The 27,420-nt window shown below is 42.3% G+C and overlaps 2 protein-coding genes across 2 annotated transcripts in view; one reads left to right on the top strand and one right to left on the bottom strand.

The window, feature by feature from the left end:
• Positions 1-478: 478 nt before the first annotated feature.
• On the top strand, positions 479-10,033 carry CASP6 (caspase 6). Its single transcript, XM_008074731.2, has 6 exons — positions 479-513; positions 1,027-1,173; positions 1,570-1,646; positions 4,307-4,482; positions 7,859-8,009; positions 9,377-10,033. Exons 1-6 carry the CDS (start codon positions 485-487, stop codon positions 9,613-9,615), a joined length of 819 nt encoding a protein of 272 aa, XP_008072922.1. The 5' UTR covers positions 479-484; the 3' UTR covers positions 9,616-10,033.
• Positions 10,034-11,833: 1,800 nt separating this feature from the next.
• The window catches only part of MCUB (mitochondrial calcium uniporter dominant negative beta subunit), a 25,936-nt gene continuing 10,349 nt past the window's right edge, over positions 11,834-27,420 (bottom strand). Inside the window, exons 4-7 of the mRNA XM_021707397.1 lie at positions 17,073-17,245; positions 14,852-15,055; positions 14,152-14,268; positions 11,834-12,046 (exon numbers count right to left, since the gene is read on the bottom strand). Of these exons, the coding sequence (XP_021563072.1) occupies positions 11,969-12,046; positions 14,152-14,268; positions 14,852-15,055; positions 17,073-17,245 (572 nt within the window). The 3' untranslated portion in view covers positions 11,834-11,968. The remainder of the gene's footprint in view (positions 12,047-14,151; positions 14,269-14,851; positions 15,056-17,072; positions 17,246-27,420) is intronic.

Raw genomic sequence — 27,420 nt, 5'->3', positions numbered from 1 at the left:
AGGTAGTAGGTAATCCAGCACTAACCATGAACTGTGTTTCAGTTCTCCCCTAGGACTCAATTCCTCCTCTGTTTGAGAAATGATTTTTGCAAAAATATTTTCTGTTTGATATAACAGAGTTATTTCATATTTCACTCAAACTCCATAATCACAGAACTGTGTTACTCTAGATATAATTTTTCAGTGAATACATTTGTATAAGATTTTCTCCATTTCTGTTTATATGAGTATTTGTTATTTTGCAGGTAAGAGTTGGGGTGAGAAAGCCCTGAGATGTTCATTTATAGTACTTTGATTAGTAAGCAGTCTTCCTTCATATTCCCTTATCCCTTCTCTTCATATACTTTGGCTTTTATCCTAACCTAAATAGAAGAGTCTAGCGTTTGGGAGTCACAGGAGGAATGGGAATTCCTGCAGTGGTTTACTATCCTAAGTTGAAAAATGAATTAACAAAAATCAACTTTTTTTAATAGGCGAACAAAACATGACAGAAACAGATGCCTTCTATAAAAGGTAATAATGTGCTCTTTTCTAAGAAAGGTCTCTTCCTTTGTTGGTTGTGATCAGCGTATAGAAATGAAAGCACGAGGACATCCTGGAAGCTAGAGAGCAGAGCTGAGTATGCCAAGTTTTAGCATCTGGCGAGTTGATTTGCAGCTAGGCAGATTAGTTGCGGCCCCTGGTTGTCAAAAGGATCTGGAGTGAGGTTCAAAATAGATCATAATTGGTATGACATGAGCCTAGAGTTGGACTGGGCTCTCAGCCAGGCTGTCCTTGGTGGCTGGATCCTGGGGACCAGGGGAAAGACATTGGCAGAGGGTTAGGGGTGGGTGCTCAGGATGGAGCATGGCTGCTGCCTACCAATTGGCGTGGCCTTTCCCAGAGCACTAGGGGAATTTCAGCTTGGCAAGGGAGGAAGTAGCCGATGTCCATCTTTATCAGATCTCTGTCATTGCCCTTGAGCTTGGAGGAGCTCCATTATTTAATGAGACTTGAAGTGATTGTTTTTGAACTTTTCATTAACAGTGAAATGTTTGATCCATCAGAAAAGTACAAAATGGACCACAAGAAGAGAGGAATTGCTTTAATCTTCAATCATGAGAGGTTCTTCTGGCACTTAACACTGCCAGAAAGGCGGGGCACCAGTGCAGACCGAGACAATCTGACTCGCAGGTAGTAGTTTTATCTGTGTCAAGATGAGACACTTAAGTGTTAACAAAATTACTTATGTAACTTGTCACACTGATAACAGATAAGAGTGTTTGAGGATGGGCCTCACTGACTGAATGATCTTGCTTACTCTGTTCTATTAAATGTTAACCGGCATTGTTACTCACATATTTGCATAGTAGACAGCAATGTTCTAAATGGAATTGGCTTTCATTTTGATGAAATCTTTTCCTACCATGGGTGAATCAAGGGAAAACCATCATGTCATATTTGATCTTTTTTATTTTCCCCTAAAGTAAGTTTATATGTCATTAAAACGTGTATAGGTTCCTCAAAAGTGAGAATATTCAACAACTTTGAAAAACTTGAAAGTTAACATTCCATTTAATTTATCACCAGGTTTTCAGCTCTAGGATTTGAAGTGAAATGCTTTAATGATCTGAGAGCAGAAGAACTACTGCTCAAAATTCATGAGGGTAAGCAGTTTTGTTTATTTATTTATTTATTTATTTTTATTTTTTGGGGTCGGAGTCTGTCACCCAGGTGGAGTGCAGTGTCACACTTACGGCCACTGCAGCCTTGATCTGCTGGGTTCAGGTGATCCTTCCACCTCAGCCTTCCAAATAGCTGGAACCACAGGCATGCGCCACCACGTCCAGCTAATTTTTTGATTTATTGTAGAGACGAGGTCTTACCAAGTTGCCCAGGCTGGTCGAACCCCTGAGCTCAGGCAATCCTTTCACCTCCGCCTCCCAAAGTCCTGGTATTACAAGCGCGAGCCACCACACATGGCCTAGTAGTTTTGCTGTTATATGGTTCATCTTCCTCTGATGGGATTGAGTTCTTTGTCTTATCTATAAAGATAGGCACACATCATTGCTTGTGACACAAAAGTATTATTAATTTAGCGTGGGTTGTAGGTTTGAGAGATGCCTCCTGTTCATGTTAGCCATGAGATTTAGAGACCCTTGCAAAATATAATGGCGCCAAAGTTTCTATTTAGCATACTACTGGTTACAGTCTGTTACTCTAGAAATGAAATGACCTCTCTATTTGGTGGTAAAAGTCTAAAATGCAAATACTACAGATACTGGGAAGTCAGCAGGCTCCTTTTTTTTAAGTTGGAGTCTCACTCTGTTGCTCAGGCTGGAGGACAGTGGCATGCTCACAGCCACAGCAGCCCAACTTGTTGGGCTCAGATGATCCTTCTGACTCAGCCTTCCAAGTAGCTGGAACTACAGGCATGCACCGCTGTGCCCGGGTAATTTTTTTTATTTATTGTAGAGAGGCGGTCTCGCCAAGTTGCCCGGGCTGGTGTTGAACACTTGGGCTCAGGCAATCCTCTCGCCTCTGCCTTCCAAAGTGCTGAATTACAGGTGTGAGCCAATGTGCCCGGCTAACAAGCTCATTTTTTAATTGACTCTTTTTTTTGAGTCGGAGTCTCACTCTGTCACTCAGACTGGCCACTCCCGGCCACCGCAGCCTCGACCAGCTGGGCTCTGGCGATCCTTCCGCCTCAGCCTTCCAAGTAGCTGGAACTACAGGCGCGCGTTACCACACCCAGCTAATTTTTTAAAATTTATTGTAGAGATGAGGTCTCAACAAGTTGCCCAGGTGGGTCTCGAACACACAGGCTCAGGCAATCCACTCACCTCAGCCTCCCAATGTGCTGGGATTACAGGCTGAGCCACCAGGCCTGGCGACTCTTTTCATACCTAGTGTTCTCACTGGTTTCATAATAGTGTTGATTTACATACATTGTCTCCTTTAACTTTCACAACATCTCTAAGCAGTAGGTATTCTAATTATAATACAACTTATAATCATCACTGCATGCCAGGGGTTTTCACATCACTTGCCAATTTGCTATTATGATTTTTACATAATTATTTTTTACTTTCTTCAGAGCTCTTTAAACTTCACATCATTTTAATTTTTTTTTTTTTTTTTTGAGTTGGAGCATTACTTTGTTGCCCAGCCTGAAGTGGGCTTGAGCACAATGATCATGTTTCACGGCAGCCTCAACCTTCTAGGCTTAGGCGATCCTTCCACCTTGGCATCCTGAGTAGCTGGGACTGTAGGTTTGCATCACCACACCCAGCTAATTTTTTGATTTTTTGTTAGAGGAGGTTGAGCTATGTTCCCTGGGTTGGTCTCAAACTCTGGGCTCAAGCTATCTACTTACCTTGGGCTCCCAAAGTGCTGAGATTACAGGCGTGAGCCACTGCACCCGGCCACATCATTTTAATTTTCACTGGCTGCTGACCAGGTTTCTGCTTTGCTCATAAGCTTTGGAAGACATTAGTCTCGTGTCTGAATACACTTTTGGAAGCTCTAATTGCTGTAGACTTATAGTGAAGGTGCGGCCTTCATTGGAGGAGCAGGAACCCATGGGGAGTTTTGAGTAGCACTTTCTGGGTCTTTCTAGTCTACTTTGTATACTTTGAGGAGGTCTTTGCTGACTCAGAGAAACTTTTATTTGTTTATTTGTTTTGAGTTGGAGTCTCACTCTTGCCTAGGCTGGAGGGCAGTGGCACACTCACAGCCACCCCAGTGTTGACCTGCTGGGCTCTGGCGATCCTTCCGCCTCAGCCTTCCAAGTAGCCAGAATCACAGGCATGTGCTACCATGCCCAGCTAATTTTTGATTTATTGTAGAGTCGAGGTCTCACCAAGTTGCCTGGGCTGGTCTCGAACCCTTGGGCTCAGTCATTCCATTCGCCTCGGCCTTCCAAAGTGCTGGGATTATAGGCTGAGCCACTGAGCCTGGCTGAAACTTTTAATTTTTTGCCAAAGAAACTTAGATCTTAAAGTAGGTGCCCCATCATAATCCCTTCATGTTTTCCACGTCATTCTGTGTTTAAGAAAAGCTAATGAAATTTAGTCAAACTCTTTGAACTTTATTAAATTTAGAATTTAAAAAAATCAGATACAGTATTGTGTACATTATTCTGTTTGGCTAAGGCTAAATAGTTTCATTATGGATATTTTATATTGAATCAAAAATAACACATTTTCCTCCTCCCCCAATCATATGAATGTAACTTTATTCTAGTATTTGTAAACGGACTTTTTATATGTAGATAACAAGCATCTTATTTTCATTTCTATGTGCATCTTTGGGGGGGCCTTTACAGTGTCAACCTCTAGCCACGCAGATGCCGATTGCTTTTTGTGTATCTTCCTGAGCCATGGTGAAGGCAATCACATTTATGCATATGATGCCAAAATTGAAATTCAGACATTAACTGGCTTGTTCAAAGGAGACAAGTGCCAGAGCCTGGTTGGAAAACCCAAGATATTTATCATTCAGGTAAGGCTGATTATAGTATCATCTTACTTATAAAGTCCATGGTTCTGTACAAGTGATAAAGGTCTAAAAGCCGATTTCAAAATAACTTTCTTCAGTAATTGGAAAGGCCCTTGTTGAATCCTGGCCAATCGGAATTGCATTTTGACTTATTAGTAGTAATTCTTTCTTGACACCCTCGGTATCTTTATTTTTTGAAAAAACCCAGTATTTGGATTGACTTTTGAAGGGACTCACAAAATAACCAAGGTGCTGCTCCCTGGCTGAACCTGGTGTCAGAATAGAGTCACTGGAGAGGTATCTGCTGACTTCAGAGTGTCAAGCAAACCAGCTTCATCAGAGAAAGGCTGCTTCTTGCGAGCTGTATGTATGGGAGCCAATGGAAAGATTGGAGGAATAAAGATTTCCGGTCCTAGCCTGCCTCAGTTCTCTCACATTTCCCCTTAAAACAAGCATGTTCCCCCATGCCAAATTGGTTTTAGGGATAAAAGTAGCTTTTGGTGTGAATAATGTGACTTGACACATCAGTAAGGACTTTGCAAGAAAGAGAAACCTGACGTTCCGGTGCTGCCATTCTATATTTCCATGAGCGGTGTGGAGGATTCGTGATAACAGGAAACCACATTTCATATCATGCCATATAGCCTTGGCCAGGAGGTGGATCTGAGAAAAGAAGTCAAGGATGACCACCTGGTTTCTGGTTTGGACAACGGCATTGGAATGTCTGCAGGACGTGGAGTTGGGATACAAGTCTGGAACCCAAGACAGGTGGCCTTGGCTGGAGCAATAAATCTGGGAGTGATCAGGGGTGGTTGGTGATGAGAGCCAGGCCGTAGATGAGTTTACCCATGTTGACGATAACCTGAAAGATAAGTGTAAAACAAAACTCCAATGAGGAGTGAACTGGGGAGAAAAGACACTGAGGAGGATGACATGATTGTGTCATGAAAAAGGGGGTGGCCAATACTGTCAAACACAAGAGAATTGGAAAGAACAGCCACTGTGGGAGGTGTGACATTAGGCTCTATGTTATGCTGTAGATAACAGTTTTTATCCAGTGTTCCTGGCCCTAACCCCCATAGCCCTTGTCAGTCTTTTGTTACATTTTGGGGTGTGTTAGGCCTCAGGGGCAATGAAATTTCTCCTTTCACCACCCCAAGGCAGGACTCTGATCTTTCCCATAGTCTTAACACTCTCCCAAGAGAGAGTCCTACACTATACACCGGGGGACGGAATGCTGATGTCATGAAACTTCCATAAAAACCTGAGAACTGGGTTCCAGAAACTTTTGGATAGTTGAACTCCTGGAGGGTCCTGGAGGGTGGTGCCCAGGGAGGGTATGGAAGCTCCGAGCACCTTCCCCATACCTCATCCTCACCTCTCTTCATCTGTGTCCTTTGCATTATTCTTTATAATAAACCGGCAAATGTCAGTAAGCATTTCCCTGAGTCCTTTGCACCTCTCCAGCAAATTAATAGAATGCAAAGAAGGGGTTATGGGAACCCCAACTTGATGCCAGTTGGTAAGAAGTTCCAGATGCCAAGATTTGTGATTGGTCAGTCGTGGGGACGGAGCCCTCTCCCCTGGGACCTGACACTATCTCCAGGTGAAGAGTGTCATCATGGAATTGGAGGACATCCAGTCAGTGTTTGTACTTGGTGTGTGAGGAAAAAAAACCCCAAAATTTTGGTTACAGAAGTCTCTCCTGCGTTGATGATTATTGTGCTGTAGAGTAGAGGGAAAAACATGGTTTGGGAGTTTTTCCCAAAACAGGAAGATTAGCCACAAAGGACAGAAGCGTTTTGCCAAATTACTTTATGTCTCAGAATCTTTTTCTTTTTTTGAGTCGGAGTCTCACTCTGTCGCCCAGACTGGAGTGCAGTGGCCGCTCCCAGCCACCGCAGCCTCGACCTGCTGGGCTCTGGTGATCCTTCCGCCTCAGCCTTCCAAGTAGCTGGAACTACAGGCGCGTGCTACCACACCCGGCTAATTTTTGATTTATTGTAGAGATGAGGTCTCGCCAAGTTGCCCAGGCGGGTCTCGAACCCACGGGCTCAGGCAATCCACTCACCTCAGCCTCCCAGGGCGCAGGATTACAGGCTGAGCCACCGAGCCAGCTTATGTCTCAGATTCTTATCTATGAAACAGGAGTGATAAATAGCAGCTGCCTCATGGGATTGTTGTGAGGACAAGGCGACATGGCCTAATGATGAAAAGCACTTAGAACAGCAGTGGGGATATGGCAAGCCCTAGGTAAAGGCAAGCTATTACTCACTGCAAATGGATTGGCAGGCGAGTCCATGTTACAGGTGTTCTCTATTATGTTTAGGAAGTATAGTAGAAAATAAGTTCTGAAAATAAGCCTGATAATACTAGGATTAAAACCTCCCTGTAAAAATTGTATATTAGGGATCTTCTATTTATTAGATAACTTTGAAGTCACTTAGGACTTTGTTTCTTTTGATGTTCATAATGTTTTAATTAACTGTTTTAGAACCGATGGCTGCATTTATAATGCCACAACCGATTCTTGTTAGGTCACTTGTATTAGTTTACGGAGTTGCCATAACAAAGTACCACACACCAGGTGGTTTAAACAGCAGAAATATATTTTCTTGCAGTTCTGGAGGCTGAAAGTCTATCAGGTGTTGGCAGGGTTTGTTTCTTCTGAGGCCTCTCTCCTTGGCTTGTAGGTGGTCATCTTGTCCCTGCACCACCATAAGAATCTTTCCTCCATGTAAGTCTGTGTTCTGATCTCTTCCTACAAAGACACCAGTCCTGTTTGATTAGGGCCCATCCATGCCCATCATTTTATCTTAATCACCTCTTTAGAGGCCCTATATACAAATACATTTCAACATAAGAATTGTGAGAGTTCACTTTAAAGTGGGTACAGAAGGAGGAAGGTGCTGCATTAATAGATATTTTATAGTCAAGTTAGGTATTCACATTTTGACTAAAGTCTATGGCTGCAGCCAGACAAGGAAAGCCCACCTGGAAATGCACTGCCTGGTTAAATTGAAACCTTTAGCCAAATACTATAGCTTTTAAAAGAGAAGGTGATTCTTGGTGCTATGGGTAATTTAATCTGTAGGAAATTTTAAAACCGTAAGCTTTTTCCTCCACTACAAAATACCTTTCAACAAACATAATTTGTAGTTGGGAATGCCAATTTTTAAAAACGTGTACTGAAAGAAAACCTAAGTAGGGAAACAACATTGTTGGGTTTTGTCCCTCTAAACCTGAATGTATTGCTTTTGAATTGAGGATAATGTGACTTCTGTTGTTATTGATAGAAAGGTATACTGACTTATACATTCACTGTAAATATTAAGCATTATTTAGCAGGCAAAGCAGATGATTTTTCCTTGTCTTGTAGGCATGTCGGGGAAACAAGCATGATGTACCAGTCATTCCTTTGGATGTAGTGGATCATCAGACAGATACCAACATGACCGAGGTGGATGCTGCTTCAGTTTACACACTGCCTGCTGGAGCAGACTTCCTCATGTGTTACTCTGTTGCAGAAGGTGTGTTGGCATTTAGTATAATCATGTAATTGGCTATTTTGGCCAAGTCACTGGAAGTTTCACTTTTGATTGGGTCTGTTGGGATTTGATGATTTGATCCTAAAGTTCACAGACTTAGGATTTTTTTGACATGTTCCCACTCATAATCGAACCCTGAACATTTATCATAATACTATAAGAAAGGAATTATCAGTAGTGGGATACTGTCGGTGGGTCGGGGTGGGGGGTACACAACATCAGTAAGGGTACCTGATCTCAAACCAGGCAAAGTGGGGACCAAAGGGAGGCCCAAACTTTACCTGTACAATGACCACTTGTATCCCTAATCTTGAATTGTACCCCACATCTTTAAAATAAAAAATAAAATATTTTTTAAAAAGATTTTTTTATCACATGTTACAGAGATAAATGGCAGTATAAAATACTATATAAGAAAAAAATCATTTTTGAGAGCTCTGTTGCCACTGCAGCTTCAACATGCTGGGCTCAGATGATCCTACTGCTTCAGCCTTCGAAGTAGCTGGAACCACAGTCATGCGCCACCATGCCCAGCTAATTTTTTGATTTATTGTAGAGATGAGGGCTTACCATATTGCTCAGTCTGGTCTTGAACCCTATTGCCCAGGCAATCCTCTTGCTTCCACCTCCCAAAGTGCTGGGATTACAGGCATGAGCCACTGTGCCCAGCCAGGAAAATATTTTGATAACAGTTGTTCTTTGCTTTTACATTTTCTTTTACTTCTTTGTAATAATCTCATGTTTTTCAAAATCATTTTATTAAATCATGTTTTTCAAAACAGCTACCATCTTGGGAATTTTTTAGGAAATGGAGGAAATTATATAGAGTTAACCCCATTTATATATAAAATTAGAGATTTAATCTTTATTCCCACTTGAAAAAATTGACAGCAAAATTTTATTTATTTATTTTTTGACTTTGGAAATATTCTTTGTTTTGTTTTAAAGATGCGAAGTACAATTCAGGTACCTGTTGATTATGCAGGTACCCTTGTTGATGAGGTGCGCCCCTCCCTCCCCTGACAGTTTCCTACTACTACCAATCCCTTTCTTACAGTATTATAATTGTTCAAGGTTCGTTTATGAGTGAGAACATATGGTACTGTTCTTTGTTTCTGTGATTGATCACTGAGTGTGATTGACTCTAAATTCATTCAAGTTGCTGCGAAGTCCCTATGTTTGTCCTTTATGGACAGCAAAATTTTAAAACCATATCACGGACACATCTTAATCTGTTCCAAGGATTTGAGAACTTGAATACTTCTGTAAGTATAAATTATAAGAATATTTTTCAATCACAGTAACTGAAAGCCAGAAACTGACAGCAACTTCCTCCTCCTCTTTTTTAGGGTATTATTCTCACCGGGAAACTGTGAACGGTTCATGGTACATTCAAGATTTGTGTGAGATGTTGGGAAAATATGGCTCCTCCTTAGAGTTCACAGAACTCCTAACGCTGGTGAACAGGAAGGTTTCTCAGCGCCGAGTGGACTTTTGCAAAGATCCAAGTGCAATTGGAAAGAAGCAGGTTCCCTGCTTTGCCTCAATGCTGACTAAAAAGCTGCATTTCTTTCCAAAATCGAATTAATCAGGGCTGTTTTATCTTATGATCTGTATTCAAAATATTTTCCCCTTCTTTTTACATAAATAGGTATCACTGCATTGGAGCGTGTGGTCCACCACTTTAAAATGTCCTAATGTTTAATGTGTGGCAGAGAACCATCTTTTTAAAAAAATAGTTCATGTTGGACATGGTAAAAGGGTTTTATATGTAGAAACTAAATCCTTGGGGAATTACTATAAAAACAAATCCACAGGCATTTCTAATACTTGATTTTTTTTTAAGTAAACTGCAAAGTTATCCAACATATCTGACTGATTTAACTTGTATTTTGTCATTTTTTAATAAAAATTAGTTATATAGTGTTTTTTAAGGTTTTGAAACCCAAGAATTAGATCATTGCTATCTGTTTATAAAATACTTGCAATTCATGTTTTATTAAATTTTTCTAATTCACACTCTTATTTTACTTGGTCATCTAAATGTTTACTATTTCATCTATATATAAATGACCACATTTTGTATATTTGACTTCTGTTTAAAAAAAAAAAAAACAACCTTCAAGAACTACTACATAGCACTCTGAGGATTAAATATGAAACATAATAATTCTTAGCCACTAGGAGCTGAAAAATCTGATTCTATCCTATCTCCTACGTTAAGTTCCCATACACTGTCCAACAGTCACCAGACCATTCACAGACTATCACATTAATAGAATAATAAATACATGTTATGGCTATGGCTCAAACCTATAATCTAGACACTTTGAGAGGACAAGGCAAGAGGATTGCCTGAGCCCAGGAGCTCGAGATCAGCTTGAGCAACATGGAGAGACTGTGTCTTTACAATAAATAAAAAAATTAGCCAGGCATGGTGGCATGTGCCTGTAGTCCCAGCTACTTGGAAGGCTGAGGTGGAAGGATCACCTCAGCCTAGCAGGTCAAGGCTACAGTAGTAGATCGATCTTGCCACAGTCCTCCAGCCTGAACAACAGAGACTCTGACTCAAAAAATACATACATAGATATATACATACATGTATGCTACTTTCAAGGTTCAATTTTTTTTTCTCTTTGTTACAGGGTCTCATTCTGTCACCCAGGCTGGAGTCTAGGAGCTGCTCACTGCCTCGACCTCCTGGGCTCAAGCAATCCTCCCACCTCAACCTTCTGAGTAGCTGGGAGTATAGTACATACCCCACCACACATGGCTAATTTTTATGTTTTTCATAGAGACAAGGTCTCACTACGTTACCTAGGCTGGTCTCTAACTCCTGGGCTCAGACAATTCTCCCACCTTAGCCTCCCAAAGTGTGAGCCACTGTGCTCAGCCTAAGGTTCAATTCTTATGAATATGATATATGATATTTGAGTAATACTGTTTAGTTAATAACCTGTCAGAGGCTAAAGAAGGTTAAGTGTTTAGGCTTTGATACCTAAAACTTATGAGTTACTGATTCAAAAACAATAGTTCTCATATATTGTTTTAATTCCAATCCAAAAAGTGCCTACTAAGCTGGGCATGGTAGCTCACACCTATAATCCCAGCACTTCGGGAGGTGGTGGTGAGAGGATTGCCTGAGCTCCGCAGGTTCGAGACCAGCCTGGGCAATAGCGAGCCTTTGTCTCTACACTAAATAAAAAAATTAGCTGAGGGGTGGTGGTGCATGCTTGAGGTGGTGCACTCAGTGACTTAAAAGGCTGAGGTGGAAAGATTGCCTGAGCCCAGCAGGTCGAGGCTTTGGTGGCTGTGAGCAGTGTGCCACTGCATTCCAGCCTGGGTGACAGAGTAAGACCCCGGCTCAAAAACCAAAAAGCACCTAATATACTTCTGGTTAGTGGGACATTTATACCTTTTTCATAAATGATAAAGACCTCACATCTAAGTACTGCATATTACAAAAAGAAAATTAACGGGCTGGATACAGTGGATCACGCCTGTAATCCCAGCACTTTGGGAGGCCGAAAAGATTGCCTGAGGCCAGGAGTTTGAGACTAGCTTGGGCAACAGAGTGAGACCTTCTCACCCCCCAAAAAAGATGATTTCAGATTAAACCTAGGAGTAAAAATGAAGGCCAACTGCACGGACCCTTTCACCTACATATGAAGAATAAACAGGAAGGGCTGACAAGGATGTTTAAATAACAGCAGCAGCTGCTGTTTGATGGATGCATATAAGCCCTAACATTTACAAGTCATAAAAACCCAAAAACTAAAGATCTCAAGGAAAACTTCATAGAATACTTCTGTTTTACAAGACTTTATTAACAAAACAATTGAAGAGTCAAATTGAAATGAACTATGGGACTCGAAAACGTCGTTTCTAGGTTGTAAAATGAACACATAATGGAAACATCCTATGATGTTTAAAACATAAGATTAATTCTTTCCACTGAGTTCTTCTACTTGGATTCGCAAAGAGAGAGAACAGCGTGCCTGCTCCAGGGATGCTGTAACCTGTGGTGGGAAAAAGCAAAAGCATCAGAACTACTGCTTGAGGGGAATTCCATACACTTAATGTCTCCCTAGGGCAATGAAATATACTAGTAGTGGCAAATGTCAATAATATTTCAATTTTATACTAATGAATTTAAGGTTTCTAATTTATCCCTATGCTTAAAAAAAAAAAATATTAGCTTATCCCCTTCATAATGGTTTTACCTGCTCGTATTTTGTAAAAAAAAAAACCACACCAAAACACCCTGTATCCCATCAGTTTCCCTTTTTCTCTCCGCTTTATTACCTTAAACATCAAAATACTTTACAAGGTGATAGACTTTAGATCTTACATGTACTGTCCATAAGCCAGCTGAAAGAGAACATCCCTTGGCCTTCTCACATCAAATGTAAAGGAATCCACAAACATTTTTTTTAAAAAGCAGGATTATATTTTTCCTATGTAATAATTACATGAAATTAAAAAATATATATATATTAAAGGTTCTTCAATTTTTGGATTACAAAATTCAAGTAATTCATTTTGATAATTTTAGAGATGAGTAGATTAGAAAGTACAGATATAAAAAGATATGGTGATTAGCAATTATTAAGTATGTACTGAGCAATGGAGAATATCTTTACCAAAACATTTTTGCTATAAAATTACTAAGATATGCGTGCATGCATGTGTGCCTGGAAGTGTGCATGAGTAAAAAAAAAAATTACTAAGAAAAATTAAAAATCCAGTTATGTGCTGAGAAGTTACCCTCTGAACAAAGTTAATGAGTAAACTGGGAGGCCAGGGGTAAGAGCTGCCTGCAGAACATCTTGGTAAAGTAATTGAGAGTCTAGGCCCCCTAGTCAAACTTGTTAGGTGCATACAGTGGTTCCTTCACTTTCCAGCAGCGTATATCTGAGAAGTGACTTTTTTTTTTTAGTCAGAGTTTCACTCTGTTGCCCAGGCTGGAGTGTAATGGCACACTCCCGGCCACCACAGCCTCGACCTGCTGGGCTCAGGTGATCTTTCCTCAGCCTTCCAAGTAGCGGGAACTACAGGCATGCGCCACCATGCCCAGCTAGTTTTTCTTGATTTATTGTTATAGATGAAGTCTTACCAAGTTGCCCAGGTTCATCTTGAATCCCTGGGCTCAGGCAATCCTCTCACCTTGGCCTCCCAAAGTGCTAAGATTATATCTACTGCTCCTGGCTGAGTAGGTGACTTTAAGAGCCTGATTCCACATCTTAAAGAAGGGAAAAAGATGAAGGGAGGAACACTATAATGAATCTTTTTTTTTTTTTCAGAAGGGGACTCGCTGTGTTACCTAAGCTAGTCTTGAATTCCTGGGAGCAAGTGATCCTCTCGCCTCTACTTCAAAGTGCTGGGATTACAGGTGTGAGCCACAACATCCAGCCAAATTGTCTATCTTTAAGGAAATAAAACTTACAAATGCCTTTAGAGAGTTTTTAATTCCTTATTACAGTGTTCACTTTCCTAAAATTCTATTTTCTATTGTTTGCTAGAAACAGATTTCTTTCTTTCTTTCTTTTTTGAGTCAGAGTCTTACGCTGTTGCCCAGGCTGGAGTGAGTGGCACACTCACGGCCACCCCAGCGTCGACCTGCTGGGCTCTGGCGATCCTTCTGCCTCAGCCTTACAAGTAGCCGGAACTATAGGCGCACACTACCACACCCAGCTAATTTTTGATTTATTGTAGAGACGAGGTCTCACCAAGTTGCCCGGGCTGGTCTTGAATCCGCAGGCTCAGGCAATCTACTTGCCTCAGCTTCCCAAAGTGCTGGGATTACAGGCTGAGCCACTGAGCCCGGCCTAGAAACAGATTTCTAAGGAAAACTTTTATTTTACTCTATCAAATCCTTGAAGATATTTTCACATATATTTAAAGCTATCTTTATGTAAATTACAGACAACAAGAATAAAACTGTAGGATATGAAACTATTAATAAATCAGACAAGTCAGTTATATCACTGAACAATCCCACAATACACAGAAACCTATCTGGGACCAAGAGTCACCCTGTAAGGAGGAGCCACCAACTGGTTTTCCCTGACACTAAGTTTTGGCTCCCAAACAAAACCAGTCATAAGATACATTAGTAAGGTACCTTAGCAAGGTCTTGTTTTAGCTTGTTGTACTGCTCCACATCAAAATGCTGCTGCTTTGATTTCTTGTGGAAGAACTGAAGAAATTGCCTACTCTTAACAGCTGAGTAAGTATAATCCTTTTAAAAAGAAAAAGAAAATAACATTTTTTGAATGAACATAATGCCTCTGTTCCGCAAGAAAGAAACCTGGCAACACCCAAGCAAAGGAAGGCAGAAGAAAGTCAAATATTTGCAGCAGCCATCAGAGCAAGCACAAGCCAAACACTCAGTCTCACCTGATATCAGTCACTCCTTCCAAAAGCAAGCAAGTTGGGAAGAGAAATTACACATACAGGGAAAGAAGGAAGAAAGTAGAAAAGAGGGATTTTTGGCAGACTAACCACAAGACAAAGCCAAAGTTTCTGGGTGTTTTGCAATACAAATTCAGTTTTAGGGCACAGAGAACAGGAATTTGACATGTTTACCCTAATGGAGGAATTTGTATATTACACATTATTTCTCTATACAGATTATATATGGTATCTCTGTGTTATATGTAAGTCTCCATCCAGTCTTGTGAAAAACAATAAAAAATTTAACAGCTTATAAAAACCTAGATAGTATTAACTTAGTAAAGAGGCTTTTTGCTCATTGCTTGACCTGGATAAGGAATTCTTTGCACAGATGTTCTAACTTGTCATTTTCCTAACAAATTACTCACCTGCCGAGTGACTAAAAAGTATGCAAAAAAGACCATGGAATTTGCAAATGTGATGAAGTATGTAACTGGTTCCATGATATCCCAGGAGTAGACCCACCAGGTGAGCCAGGCCAGTGCCCCACCCTGAACAGACAGCAGTGCTAATCCAGCCCACAGGAGTCCGTAGGTTTTGGCTTCTGAGTGAGCTTCTATTCTAGCTTTCACCTGGGGAGGAAAGGGAGATGAAAAATGTTATTTTGGTTTGCAGGTGCACCAACTTGGGGGGAAAGCAAGAAGAAAAGGAACATTGGAACAAATACATATCTACATTACTTTAAAGAGGTTGAATATATGGAAAAACAATTTATTAAATGTATACATTAATAAGTAATTACTCATTTCCAAATCAGTTAATTAATAAATCTTTTAAAAACTGTAAAGATAGACTGGGCACAGTGGCTCATGTCTGTAATCCCAACACTTTTGGAAGCAGAAGTGAGAGGATTGCCTGAGCCCAAGAGTTTGAGACCAGCCTGGGCAACATGGTGAGACATCAGCTCTACAATTAAAACAAAAAAAAAAGCTGGGCATGGTGGCACGTGCCTGTAGCCCCAGCTACTTGGAAGGCTGAGGCAGGAGGATCGCTTGAGCCCAGCAGGTAGTTGTGAGCATGCTGCTGCACTCCAGCCTGGATGACAGAGTAAGACTCTGACTCAAAAAAGAAAAGAAAAGAAAAAAAATTGTAAAGGTAATATCTGCCCATGGGACACAGTATAGAAGGGTGTATAATGAAAAACTCACAAGTCACCCTCTGAAACCTAACTGAAATTAGAGGTCTATTTTCCTTGACTCAGCAATTCCATTTCTAGGATTTCATCCTACAAGTACTACTGCACATGTGTGATCCATTACTGATTAATTCTTCATAGCAAAAAAACCAAAAATAAGCCATATGTCAATCAAGATATTATGCAGCTGTAATGAGAAAGCTCTCTGTATCAATATGGAGAGATTTTCATGATACACTATTAGTGAAAAAAAGATGAGAATAGTGTATAAGTGTGCTCCCTTTTCTGAGAAAAGGAACAAAATAGGAACATATTTGTATTTGTACACAGATAAAGATAATCTGAAAGAATTAATAGATGTGAAGTAACTGGGAGGACAGGGTGGGAGAGAAACTATCCATTGGGTACCTTGTTAGATTTTAAAAACCTGAGCCAGGCACAGTGGCTTAGCTACTTGGGAGGCTGAGGTGGGAGGACTGCTTGAACCCAGGAGTTCGAGGCTGCAGTGAGACACGATCGTGCGACTGCATTCCAGCTTGGGTGACAGAGTGAGACCCTGTCTCTAAAGTAAGTAAATTAATTAATTAATTTAATTTTTGTAAATGTGTTAATTTTTTGAAGAAAAAAATTAAAATTCTAAAAAAACCCAAAACAAAAAAGTTCCTCTCTCTGCCATCCCCCAAATACCTTCAGAGATAGTAACTATTAAAACATTCTTACAGGTTGGGCATGGTGGCTCACGCCTGAAATCCCAGCACTTTGGGAGGCCGAGGTGAGAGGATTGCCTGAGCCGAGGTTTGAGAACAGCCTAAGCAGCTTGGTGAGACCTCATGTCTATAATAAATCTAAATATTAGCTGGGCATGATGGCGTATTCCTGTAATTCCAGCTACTTGGAAGGCTGAGGCTGAAGGATCACCTGTGCCCAGCAGGTCGAGGCTGCGTTGGTGGTAAGCATGCCACTGCACTCCAGCCTGGGTGACAGAGTAAGACTCCAACTCAAAACAAACAAACAAACAAACAAACAAACAAACAACAACAAAAATTCCTACAACTCCAGAAACTTTCTATTTATCTTTAAAGATAGACATATACTGGCCGGGTGTGGTGACTCATGCCTATAATCCCAGCACTTTGGGAGGCCGAGGTAAGAGGATTGCCTGAGCCCATGGGTTCCAGACCAGACTGGGCAACTTGGTGAGACCCCCATCTCTACAATAAAAAAATAAAAAATAAAAAAAAAAAATTAGCTGGGCGTGGTGGCCTATGCCTGTTGTTCCGTTTCTTCTTCTCAAAAAATGATGAAGACTATAGGACTGAACATATAAGCTTTTTGCAAAAATTAAAGGAGAAAATGAACATATGTAAAGCATTCAGGAAAATGTTCACGTGAGAAGCGCTCAGTAAATACTAGCTATCATTTTTCGAATAGACTCAACTGAGATGTTTCCTAACCTGTTCCAGAGGCTGCAGCTGTTCCTTCAGGTGGTCAATTTTCGCCAGTAAATGATGCTCTCTCTTTTTCTGAGATTCTTCTAGATGCAAGACTGTGAACAGTCTGTGAACTAAGGATTTCACATTTTTCATCTCGGCAGTGTCCTCATTACTCGACTTTCCTAACGACTTTCCTAAGAAAAGACACAAGGGAAACACAACACAGTCACCACGTTGTTTCCTCCAAGGTCTGTAAGTCCAGGGTACCAAATCTGAGTTCCCACATCTGGCCGCCTGAGCACTCCCAACTCCTAGGGAGGCATTTGGTATTGCCTTTTCTTCCTGTTTCAAATAATCCATTAGTCTCATATAAAGACAACCTGGAATCAAATAATTAGACAGCAGGTTTAAATTTTATTATATTTTTGTTTGTCTTTTCTTCTTTTGTAAAATGACTGTTACTGCTTCTTTTAAAAGAAGACTATCCACTACCAGAAGGCGGGCCTGACCTTAGCTTATGACATACTAGTTTATGGATTTACTTTTATGCCTAAATTCAATCTAAGATCCCTCTCCCTATCCCAAATTACCTTCTCAAAAATTATTTTAGGGTTTACAAGGGAAAGAAGCTGGTGTACAGACACGTATATAAAGGTATAATACACATTTGAAAAGCAGCTGAAGTGTATGTTATTTTCAACAAGAACAATTACAGTAAACAAACTGTACATCCAAGCTGGGTGCAGTGGTTCACACTTGTAATCCCACCACTTTGGAAGACAGAGGTGAAAGGGCTGCCTGAGTTCAAGGATTCAAGACCAGCCTGGGCAACCTGGCGAGATTTTGTCTCTACAGTAAAATAAAAAAGTTAGCCAGCGTGGTGGTGCCTGCCTGTAATTCCAGTTACTTGGAAGGCTGAGGTGGAAGGATTGCCTGAGCCCAACAGGCCAAGGTTGTGGTGGCTGTGAGCGTGCCACTGCACTCCAGCCTGGGTGACAGAGTGAGACTCTGACTAAAAAAAAAAAAAAAAAAAGTGTACATCTGAGGCTGGGCTCGATGGTTCAACCTGTAACCCCAGCACTTTGGGAGGCCAACGCAAGTGGATTGCCTGAGCTTGAGGGTTCGAGACCAGCCCTGGCAACTTGGCGAGGCCTCGGCTCAACAATAAATCAAAAAATTAGCTGGGTACGGTAGTGTGTGCCTGTAGTTCTGGCTACTTGGAAGGCTGAGGCAGAAGGATCGCCTGAGCCCAACAGGTCGATGCTGGGATGGCCATGAGTGTGTCACAGTATTCCAGCCTGGGCGATAGAGTGACTCCAAACTCAAAAAAAAAAAAGAAAAAAGAAAAGAAAAGAAAAAGTGTGTACATCTGAAAGGCAGTTCAGACACACAGTTGTAAAAAAAAGAAAAAGAAAAGATGGTGAGGGGAGTGTAGGGAATTAGAGATTAGAATATGCTGCCACAAAATATGGTACTTTGGCATAAGAATTATTTTGAGCTGAAGACAACTGAGAAGAAGCAGATAGAGGGAAAGCTCTCGGGCCACCTTCTATTTGCCCAAAAGCAAAACACAAACTTTTTTTTTTAGTTGGAGTCTCACTCCATCACCCAGGCTGAAGGGCAGTGGCACACTCACGGCCATCCCAGCGTCGACCTGCTGGGCTCCAGCGATCCTTCTGTCTTAGCCTTCCAAGTATCTGGAACTACAGGTATGCACTACTGTACACAGCTAATTTTTTGATTTATTGTAGAGATGAGGTCTCGCCAAGTTGCCTGGGTTGGTCTTGAACCCACAGGCTCAGGCAACCCATTCGCCTCGCCCTCCCAAAAGTGCTGGGATACAGGCTGAGCTACCAAGCCTGGCCTAGCAAGACACAAATTTACACAGGCCTCTCCACCAGGAAGAATAAAGGTGGATCACCAGAGACAACCTTAGATCCTACTAGCTTGGAGATGGTATCAGAGGAATCTACATGACAAACTTTACTAGCTTTTATCTACCACTGACTAACCCATTTGCCTTCCCACAATTTGCCACCCTTAGTGACTCAAGGCCCTTTTCCCTGGTCTTGTCACTTCTCCAAAAATTCATTGTTCTTTGTTAAGGATGCTCTATCATCGGAGGATGCTCTATCACCAGAATGCTCTAACACCAGCTTAATTCTAAGCTACCTCTTGAGAATTACTCACTCCCTGGATATCCCATATGTATATGAAATACATACATTAATAAACTACTAGTTTTCTCTTGTTCTCTGTTTTTTGTTACAGGGTCCATCCAAGCTAAGAACTAAGGGTAGAGGGAGATTTATTTTTTCAATCCCTATAAGAGTCACAGATTCAGAATTTTCAGAATCAATCTCTGTTGCCCAGGCTGGAGTGCAGTAGCACAATCATAGCTCACTGCAGCTTCAAACTCCTGGGCTTAAGCAATCCTCCAGCCTCAGTCTCATGAGTAGCTGGGACTATAAGTGCACACCATCATACCCGGCTAATTTTCTGATTTTTGGAAGGACAAGGTCTCACTATGTTGCCCAGGCTGGTCTCAGACTCCTGGGCTCAAGCAGTCCTCCCTCCTTGGCCTCCCAAAGTGCTTTGATTATAGGTGTGAACCACCACACCCAGCCAATATAAGGTTCTTTCGATTATGGATTCTTTCACCCTTCCTCCTCTGTGAGTTTATAAATTGACATAAAATTAGGCTGTAAGGCTGGGCTCGGTGGCTCAGCCTGTAATCCCAGCACTTTAGAAAGCTAAGGTGAGTGGATTGCCTGAGCCCGTGGGCAACTTGGCAAGACCTGTCTCTACAATAAATAAAAAATTAGTGGGATGTGGTAGCAAGCACCTGTCGTTCTGGCTACTTGGAAGGCTGAGGCGGAAGGATTGCCGGAGCCCAGCAAGTTGATGCTGGGATGGCCGTGAGTGTGCCACCACACTCCATCAGCCTGGGAGATGGAGTGAGACTCCAACTCAAAAAAAAAAAAAAAATTAGGTTGTAATAATACCTCTCTGAAGGTTATAATTGTTCATCATCCTTGTAAGAGATGAGGAAGGGGGACAAGGTGAGAGGAAGGGAAGATGGATTTTCCCCCAGCAGCAAACACCAACTGCACACAATGTCTACAGCCAGTATCAGCTCAGTGATTTTCCAGTTCATGCCTGTATTCCTGATGTTATTTTTTTTTTCCATTATCATTCAAGACTTTTGTGTAGTCTTTAATCCCTTCCACATTCTAAGCTAAAGCTGCCATAGAAGAGAACTCCTAGTTGGAGTTCCGTTTTGGGCTTTGGTTTTTGAAATCCGAAAATGTATCGATATATAAAGATCTACACACAGAGGAAAGGCAGAGATGAGGCACAATTTTGTCAAAAGTTGTAAAGTATAACAAAGATAGACAAAGCTGGACACTAACACAGTAAGAGTACATCTTATTTATAACTATTGCAGTAGGGAAGAGGGCCTAGCATTACTGGAACTCAACTTTGATTTGTGCAGAGGTAGTTGGGCATTTTTTTTTTTTTTTTTTGAGTTGGAGTCTCACTCTGTCGCCCAGACTGGAGTGCAATGGCCGCTCCCGGCCACCGCAGCCTCGACCTGCTGGACTCCGGTGATCCTTCCGCCTCAGCCTTCCAAGTAGCCGGAATTACAGGCATGCACTACCACGCCCGGCTGATTTTTTTGACTTATTGTAGAGATGAGGTCTTGCTGCCCAGGCAGGTCTCAAACCCGCAGGCTCAGGCAATCCCTTCACCTCAGCCTCCCAAAGGCGCAGGAATACAGGCTGAGCCACTGAGCCCGGCTATGGCTGGGCATTTTAAAGGGAGTATGAGAGAATAGGGTCTTCAACACAGTCAGGAGGGGGAAAATCTTCAAAAAGTGGGAAGGGAAGTTGGTTAACGTGACTGGACCATCTGGGTTTGTTAACTGGCACTTATCCGGAGGAGAAACAAACTTCTTGTATCTCATGACAGGATGCACTGACGCAGGTTAGAGCAGAATACCCACTGTTAAGAGTGACAGAATTGTACTCCACATCTTAAAAAAAAAAAAAAGGAAAGAAAGAGTGACAGTGAGAGTAATGGCCTTAAATGTTATCATTTCTAAAAGAGACCTTCAATTACTTGAGAAGATAGGTCTGGGTCACAAAAGATTTCCATCTCAAAGGGGGAAAGAAAGTTTACAATTGAAAACATACTAAAGTCACTGCTTGTGTTAGTCCGTTTTGTGCTGTTATAACAAAATACCACAGACTGGGTAACTTATAAATAACAGAAATTTATTTCCTTATATCTCTGGAGGCTGAGAAGTCTAAGATCAAAGTACCAGCACCTGGTGAAGGGCCTTCTTGCTGTGTCATAGCATGGCAGAAGGCATCACATGAGTGAGAGAACAAGAGGAGGCTGAACTCATCCATTCCAAGACAATGAACACACTTCCATGATCATGGCATTCATCCATTCATATAGGTCGTTATGACTTACACATGTCTTAAAGGTCCCACCTGCCAACACCTCTGCACTGGGGATCAAGTTTCCAATTCATAATCTTTGAGGGACACATTCAAACAATAACATTCTGTCCCTGGTCTCCAAAATTCACGTCCTTCTCACACGCAAAATGCATTCACTCCATCCCAATAGCCCCAAAGTTTTAACTAATTCTAGCATTAACTCAAAAACCCAAGTCTAATAATGTCTCATCTAAATCAGACATGGGTGATACTCAAGGCACAATTCATTCTAAGGCAAATTTCCCTTCAGTTTTGAGCCCGCAAAATCAAACAAGTTTTCTACTTCTAAAATACAGTGGTGCGACAGGCATAGGATAGACATTCCCACTGCAAAAGACAGAAATAGGCAAGAAAAAAGATATAACTAACTGGTCCTAAGTAAGTTCAAAACCCAACGGGGAAAAATAAAACTAAATCTTAAGACTCCAGAATAATCTTTGACTCCATGTGCCACCTTCTGGACACCTGGGGCAGAGGTTGGGCCCTCAAGGTCTTGGGCAGCCCTGTTCTCATGGCTTTGCAGGGCTCAGCCCATGCAACACTTGCACAGGTTGAATTCTCATGCCTGAAGCTCTCCCAGGCTGGTGTTGTATGCTGGTAGCTCTCTACAGTTCTGGGGTCTCAGGGGCAGTTGTGAATTTTCCAAATCTTTACATTCTGCTTCCCTTTGAACTATAAATTTTGCTTTTTAAATCATTTCTCCCATCTCTCATTTTACTGCATGCTGTTAAAAGAAGTCATGCAGATCCTTCATTTTGCTTAGAAATTTCTTCCTCTAGATCTCCTAGTTCATCACTCTTAAATTCTGTCTTCCATAAAGCCCATGGGCATAGACATAATATAGTCAAGCTCTTTGCAACTCTATAACAAGGATGGCATTTATTCCAATTTCCAATAAGTTTCCTCATTTCCATCTCAGAGTTCATCAGAATGGTCTTCATCATTTATATTCCTACAAATACTCTATTCACAACCATTTAAGTACATTTCTCTTTTTTTTGTTTTTGGAGTCTCATTCTTGTTGCCCAGGTTGGAGTGCAGTGGCACGCTCATGGCCACCGCAGCCTCTACCTGCTAGGTTTAGTGATCCTTCCGCCTCAGTCTTCCAAATAGCTGGAACTACAGATGCACACCACCATACCTTGCTAGTTCTTGTGATTTATTGTAGAGATGGGGGGCTCACCAAGTTGCCCAGGCTGGTCTCAAACCCCTGGGACTCAGGCAATCCTTTTACCTTGGTCTCCCAAAGTGCTGGGATTATAGGCTGAGCCACCGCACCCGGTCCCATTTAAGTACATTTCTAAGAAGTTTCAGACTTTTCCTACTGCTGTTTTCTTCTTCTGAGTCTTCCCTAGAATCACCCTTAATGCTCCATTCATGACAATCAGGCTTTTTGTAGCCGACATCTCTAAACCCTTCCAGCTTCTGCCTATTACCCAATTCCAAAGCTGCTTCCACACTTTCAGATAGTGATCATAGCAACAACCTTACTTCTGGTACCAATTTTCTGTCTTAGTCCATTTTCTGCTGCTATCACAGGATACCACAGACTGGGTAATTTACAAAAGCAAATAAACAGAAGTTTATTTTCTCACATTTCTAGAGGCTTAGAAGTCAAAGATCAAGGTGTCAGCATTTGGTGAAGACCTTCTTGCTCTATCATCCCATGGCAGAAGAGCAAAGGGGGGGGAGAAAGAGAGCATGCACAAGACAGAAAGAGAGAGAGAGAGAGAGAGAGAGAGAGAGAGAGAGAGAGAGAGAGAGAGAGGGAGAAAGCATGAGGGAGAGTACACAAGCACACACAAGAGGGGACCAAACTCAAACCTACTTCCGTGATAATGAGCCCCTCCTGTAATAATGGCATTAATCTATTCATGAGGGCTCCTCCTTTCCCATATTCTAACACTGTCACATTGGAAATCATGTTTTCAACATATAAAATTTGGGAAACACATCCAAACCATAGCACTGCTCTGAAGAGGAGATTCAAGGCCTATTGGTCCCTCACATGGTTTTGGCAAGAACAAACAGTAAATTCTCCAGATGGTGTTGGGCTTTTTCAAGAGGTATTTTAAGGGAACTGGAGTTGTCATCCAAGGGATTTTACTCTGTGCTATCAAAAATTATGTAAATGTTTGTTCAAGTCTCTTATTGTGTTTGGGGTGGGTGGAGGCATGGAAAAAAATCATTTGTGCTGACAGTTTGCAGTTTTTATAAGCCATAGTTAAGGCCTGGTTGAGAAGGGACTCAAAAGAGCCTGACTAAAGCTTGGTCAAGATAAGAGTCTTTGCCAAGTGACACAAAATGTTTATCCGAGTTCAACGACAAGTGCCCTTGTGTGAGGTACTGTTCAGACACAGAGCGGTTCCCGTATGCCTAGCTTCTTTCTTTTCCCTCCCTCAGGGAGCAGCCTCTGGCCAAGGTTGGTCTCTGAAGGATGTGCATACTCCCAGTAATGAATCACAGGATGCAAGTGATTGAGCAAAGCTCAAAACAATGTAGGCATCACTCTTAATCAATGTAACTGTAAACACCGTATAGCAATTTTAATAATTAACTTTCTTGACTACACAACAACTTGCTGTACCATCTGGAGGCATGGATTCTTCACTGACTTGCCACCATCCGTACCTCCTGTTAAGTTTTAATAAACCAATGTCTTTCCCTGTTGGATGTCCAGCTAACTTCTTTGGAATACTAAACATCCATGCAAGCCCTCTCAGCTTTGGGGTTACCATGTTATAGCTGGCATTAGTAGGGCAGGATATTCTACAGAAGTCCCACATTGCAGCACCCACAGGAGAGACAGAGAGGAAGGAATGTTGCTGAGGAAAATACCAGTATGTTGCCCTGGTTCAATGTGGTTTGAAGTTGCCAGTTTGACAGATAGCTGGAGGCTGCCGTGAGTATGGAGATACCCTCAAAAACACCAACCATGGCTGGGCGTGGTGGCTCATGCCTATAATCCCACTCTTTGGGAGACTGAGGCGAGAGGATTGCCTGAGCCTAAGGGTTTGAGACTAGCCTGTACAACTTGGCAAGACCTCATCTCTACAATAAAGAAAAAAATTAGCCAGGCATGATGGCACATGCCTGTAGTTCCAGCTGCTTGGAAGGCTGAGGTGGAAGGATTGCCTGAGCCCTGCAGGTTGAGGCTGCAGTGGCTGTGAGTGTGCCACTGCCCTCCAGCCTGGGTGACAGAGTGAGACCCCAATTCAAAAAAAAAGAAAAGAAAACACCAGCCAGATTGCTGGAATTATTGAAAACAGTTGATGAGAAGGGGTCATTTCAGAAGAAAAAAGACAGCCATGCAGTCACAGCAGCTGTGGACCCACAAAAGTGGGATCCCACAGAGGAATCAGACTCCTCAGAAGAGGAGGATGAAATAGAGGTGATAGAGGAGATAGATGAGCTGCCCAGAGACGAGGGCTTGCCTGGGAATTATTCAGAAAAAGACACATGAACAGCTGGAGGGCCATGATCCAGCACATCCGCCACCACCCCACGGTATATGCACACGAGCATGTAACTGTATACCTCATCATAGCTGGTAGGGTTGGCAGCAAAATTTAGGCAGAAGGGAAGGGAAAGCCTGGAGGACTGGTTGTTAAGGTTATGGGATACTGAAGCCAATGGTACAGTGCTGTTGGGAAATGAGTAGATGAAGATGAGTTTGGTTACCAACCATACCTCCCTGAGACAGCGTATATGTGGAAGGGGCAGTATGAGGAGAACATGGGTAACATGGCTCATGGCAGGGTGTAGGGCCGCTTGGTCAAATGAGGGGACAGTCCATCCTTCCTCCCCTGGTGGAACACCACGGAGGAGCTCCCTCAGGGAACTGGGAATGCATCACACTCTACACGTAGACCCCTTTGAAGAGCCAGACAAAGTACCTCTGGAGCTGGAATGAAAGAGAAGGTACTGCAGTAGCCCCACCCTCCTCTTGTGGAACTCCGATATCTGTGCTATTTCCACCAGTCGGTGGCACGGTACACAGGACCGCACAAGCAATAGCAGACTTGGGAGAAAGGGATTTGATTAGGCAGAAATGGGGAGTTCTGAAGGTAAAGGAGAACCCAAAAAGGAAATAGCTGCAGAGGGTCCCAGAAGGGTGACCTGAAAGCCAGTGTGAGTAGATCTGATTAAGGAAGGGGTGGATCCTAACAAGATCAACAAGCAATCCAACGCAGTGTGAAAGAAGGTACCTATAGAAACCTAGAATAAACTTAGTTTAGCGTAGTCTTTTTGCCTCAGCATAGGCATTTTTGCTTAGACTTTACCCCTCACACACTGAATCTAGTGCAGGTTAGACATAGATAAATGTCCAACAGACAAGTTTTAGGAAGTGTTCAGACATTCTACTGCAAGCCAAGCTGGCAGCCTACCCCACCCCCTCAGCAAATCTCCATTATATACAAGACCAGGACAACCCAAGCTTTCTTTTTCTTTTGAGTCGGAGTCTCACTTTGTCGTCCAGGTTGGAGTGCAGTGGCATGCTCACGGCCACTGCAGCCTTGAATTGCTGGGCTCAGGTGATCCTTCTGCCTCAGTCTTCCAAGTAGCTGGAACTATAGGCGCACGCCACCATACTCAGCTGATTTTTTGATCTATTGTAGAGTTGAGTTCCGGTCAAGTTGCCCAGGCTGGTCTCTAACCTGTGGACTCAGGCAATCCTCTCACCTCAGCCTCCCAAAGTGCTAGGATTATAGGCAGGAGCCATTACGCCTGGTCCAGCCCAACCTTTCAATTCATGGTTCAGCATAATAATCTCTAAGAAACTTTCAGGCTTCTTTGCTGGCTGAAGCCATAGAAATGAGAACAAGACCACCTTTTTGCTAAAGAAGACTGTGGATTGGAAATGTCTGACAAGTCTCTTGCAGGAAAAACCTCTCCTTTTGTCTCCTATCTAGTCCACCACCATGGCAGCAATCATGTGACTAACCCACCCATCTGCCTGCTGTCCATCACCTGACATCAGTATCTGCATTTACCTGCCTCTTTGTGATGATGTGGAGCAAACCACCACCCAATCATTTTAATGATCTTCCCCCATCAAAGGGAATGTTTAAAAGGACTCAACCATGAGCAGTCATTTGACACTGCCTTACTAGACTCTGGTGTGGCCATGTACTCTCTGAGCTATGGCTATTGCCATGTTTCCTGGTTTTGGCCTCCTCCCCTACTTTGGGGAGGTGAATCTCCTCTCTCTCTAATTTACTTTCTAAATAAACTATGTTTTCTAATCTAATTTCTGTGCAATTCTTTGCATCTTTCATGCAGCATTGGATTGCACACCAGATATTCACACCCCCGGCAGGCCTGACCTAACAGTATGGAGGCCCTGCTGGGAGTGTGCTCTAACACAGTGGTGGTGGGATTATGGAAGCCAACTCCCTAAAGAAAAGTGCTACCAATCTACCTCTGAAAAGAGGACTGGGTGCTGGGTACTAGAGTGGACCCCTAGTAAAAAGTAGGCTCCCCCCAAAAGAAAGAGTGAGCAGGCAGGTAGCTGTGGAGCAGAACTGAAGTGTGCAGGGTCCCTAGAGGTTCTGGTTGGCACTGCTCTCCTCATGGCAATGGTACAGGAGGAGCCCAGGGCAAGCCCAGGTGGGAATACACACCAAGGCTTGGTCTACTGCTGTTGACTATACCTTTATTGCTGTGGGTGATATTGCACTAATTAGTACCAATAATAAGGATTCTTTGGATGATGTCCAATATTGCTGATATTGTAAGCCATCTGGAGACACAATTGGGTGCATACTATTTTGTAGTGATTTGGCTAAGGTTTTCTTTTTTTTTTTTGAGTTGGAGTCTCACTCTGTCACCCAGACTGGAGTGCAGTGGCCGCTCCC

The sequence above is a fragment of the Carlito syrichta genome, unplaced genomic scaffold, assembly GCF_000164805.1.
Source record: "Carlito syrichta isolate Samal-C Ts95f unplaced genomic scaffold, Tarsius_syrichta-2.0.1 Scaffold317361, whole genome shotgun sequence".
Taxonomy (NCBI): domain Eukaryota; kingdom Metazoa; phylum Chordata; class Mammalia; order Primates; family Tarsiidae; genus Carlito; species Carlito syrichta.
The sequence above is the reverse complement of the archived record's forward strand: the minus strand, read 5'-3'. Positions and strand labels throughout refer to the sequence as shown.

Excerpts from the sequence above, each read along its gene's own strand:
- CASP6 (XM_008074731.2), top strand. The coding sequence starts at position 485 with ATGACAGAAACAGATGCCTTCTATAAAAG. Across the intron at positions 514-1,026 it reads ACAGATGCCTTCTATAAAAG|TGAAATGTTTGATCCATCAG; the intron begins GTAATAATGTGC and ends TTTCATTAACAG. Across the intron at positions 1,174-1,569 it reads CGAGACAATCTGACTCGCAG|GTTTTCAGCTCTAGGATTTG; the intron begins GTAGTAGTTTTA and ends ATTTATCACCAG.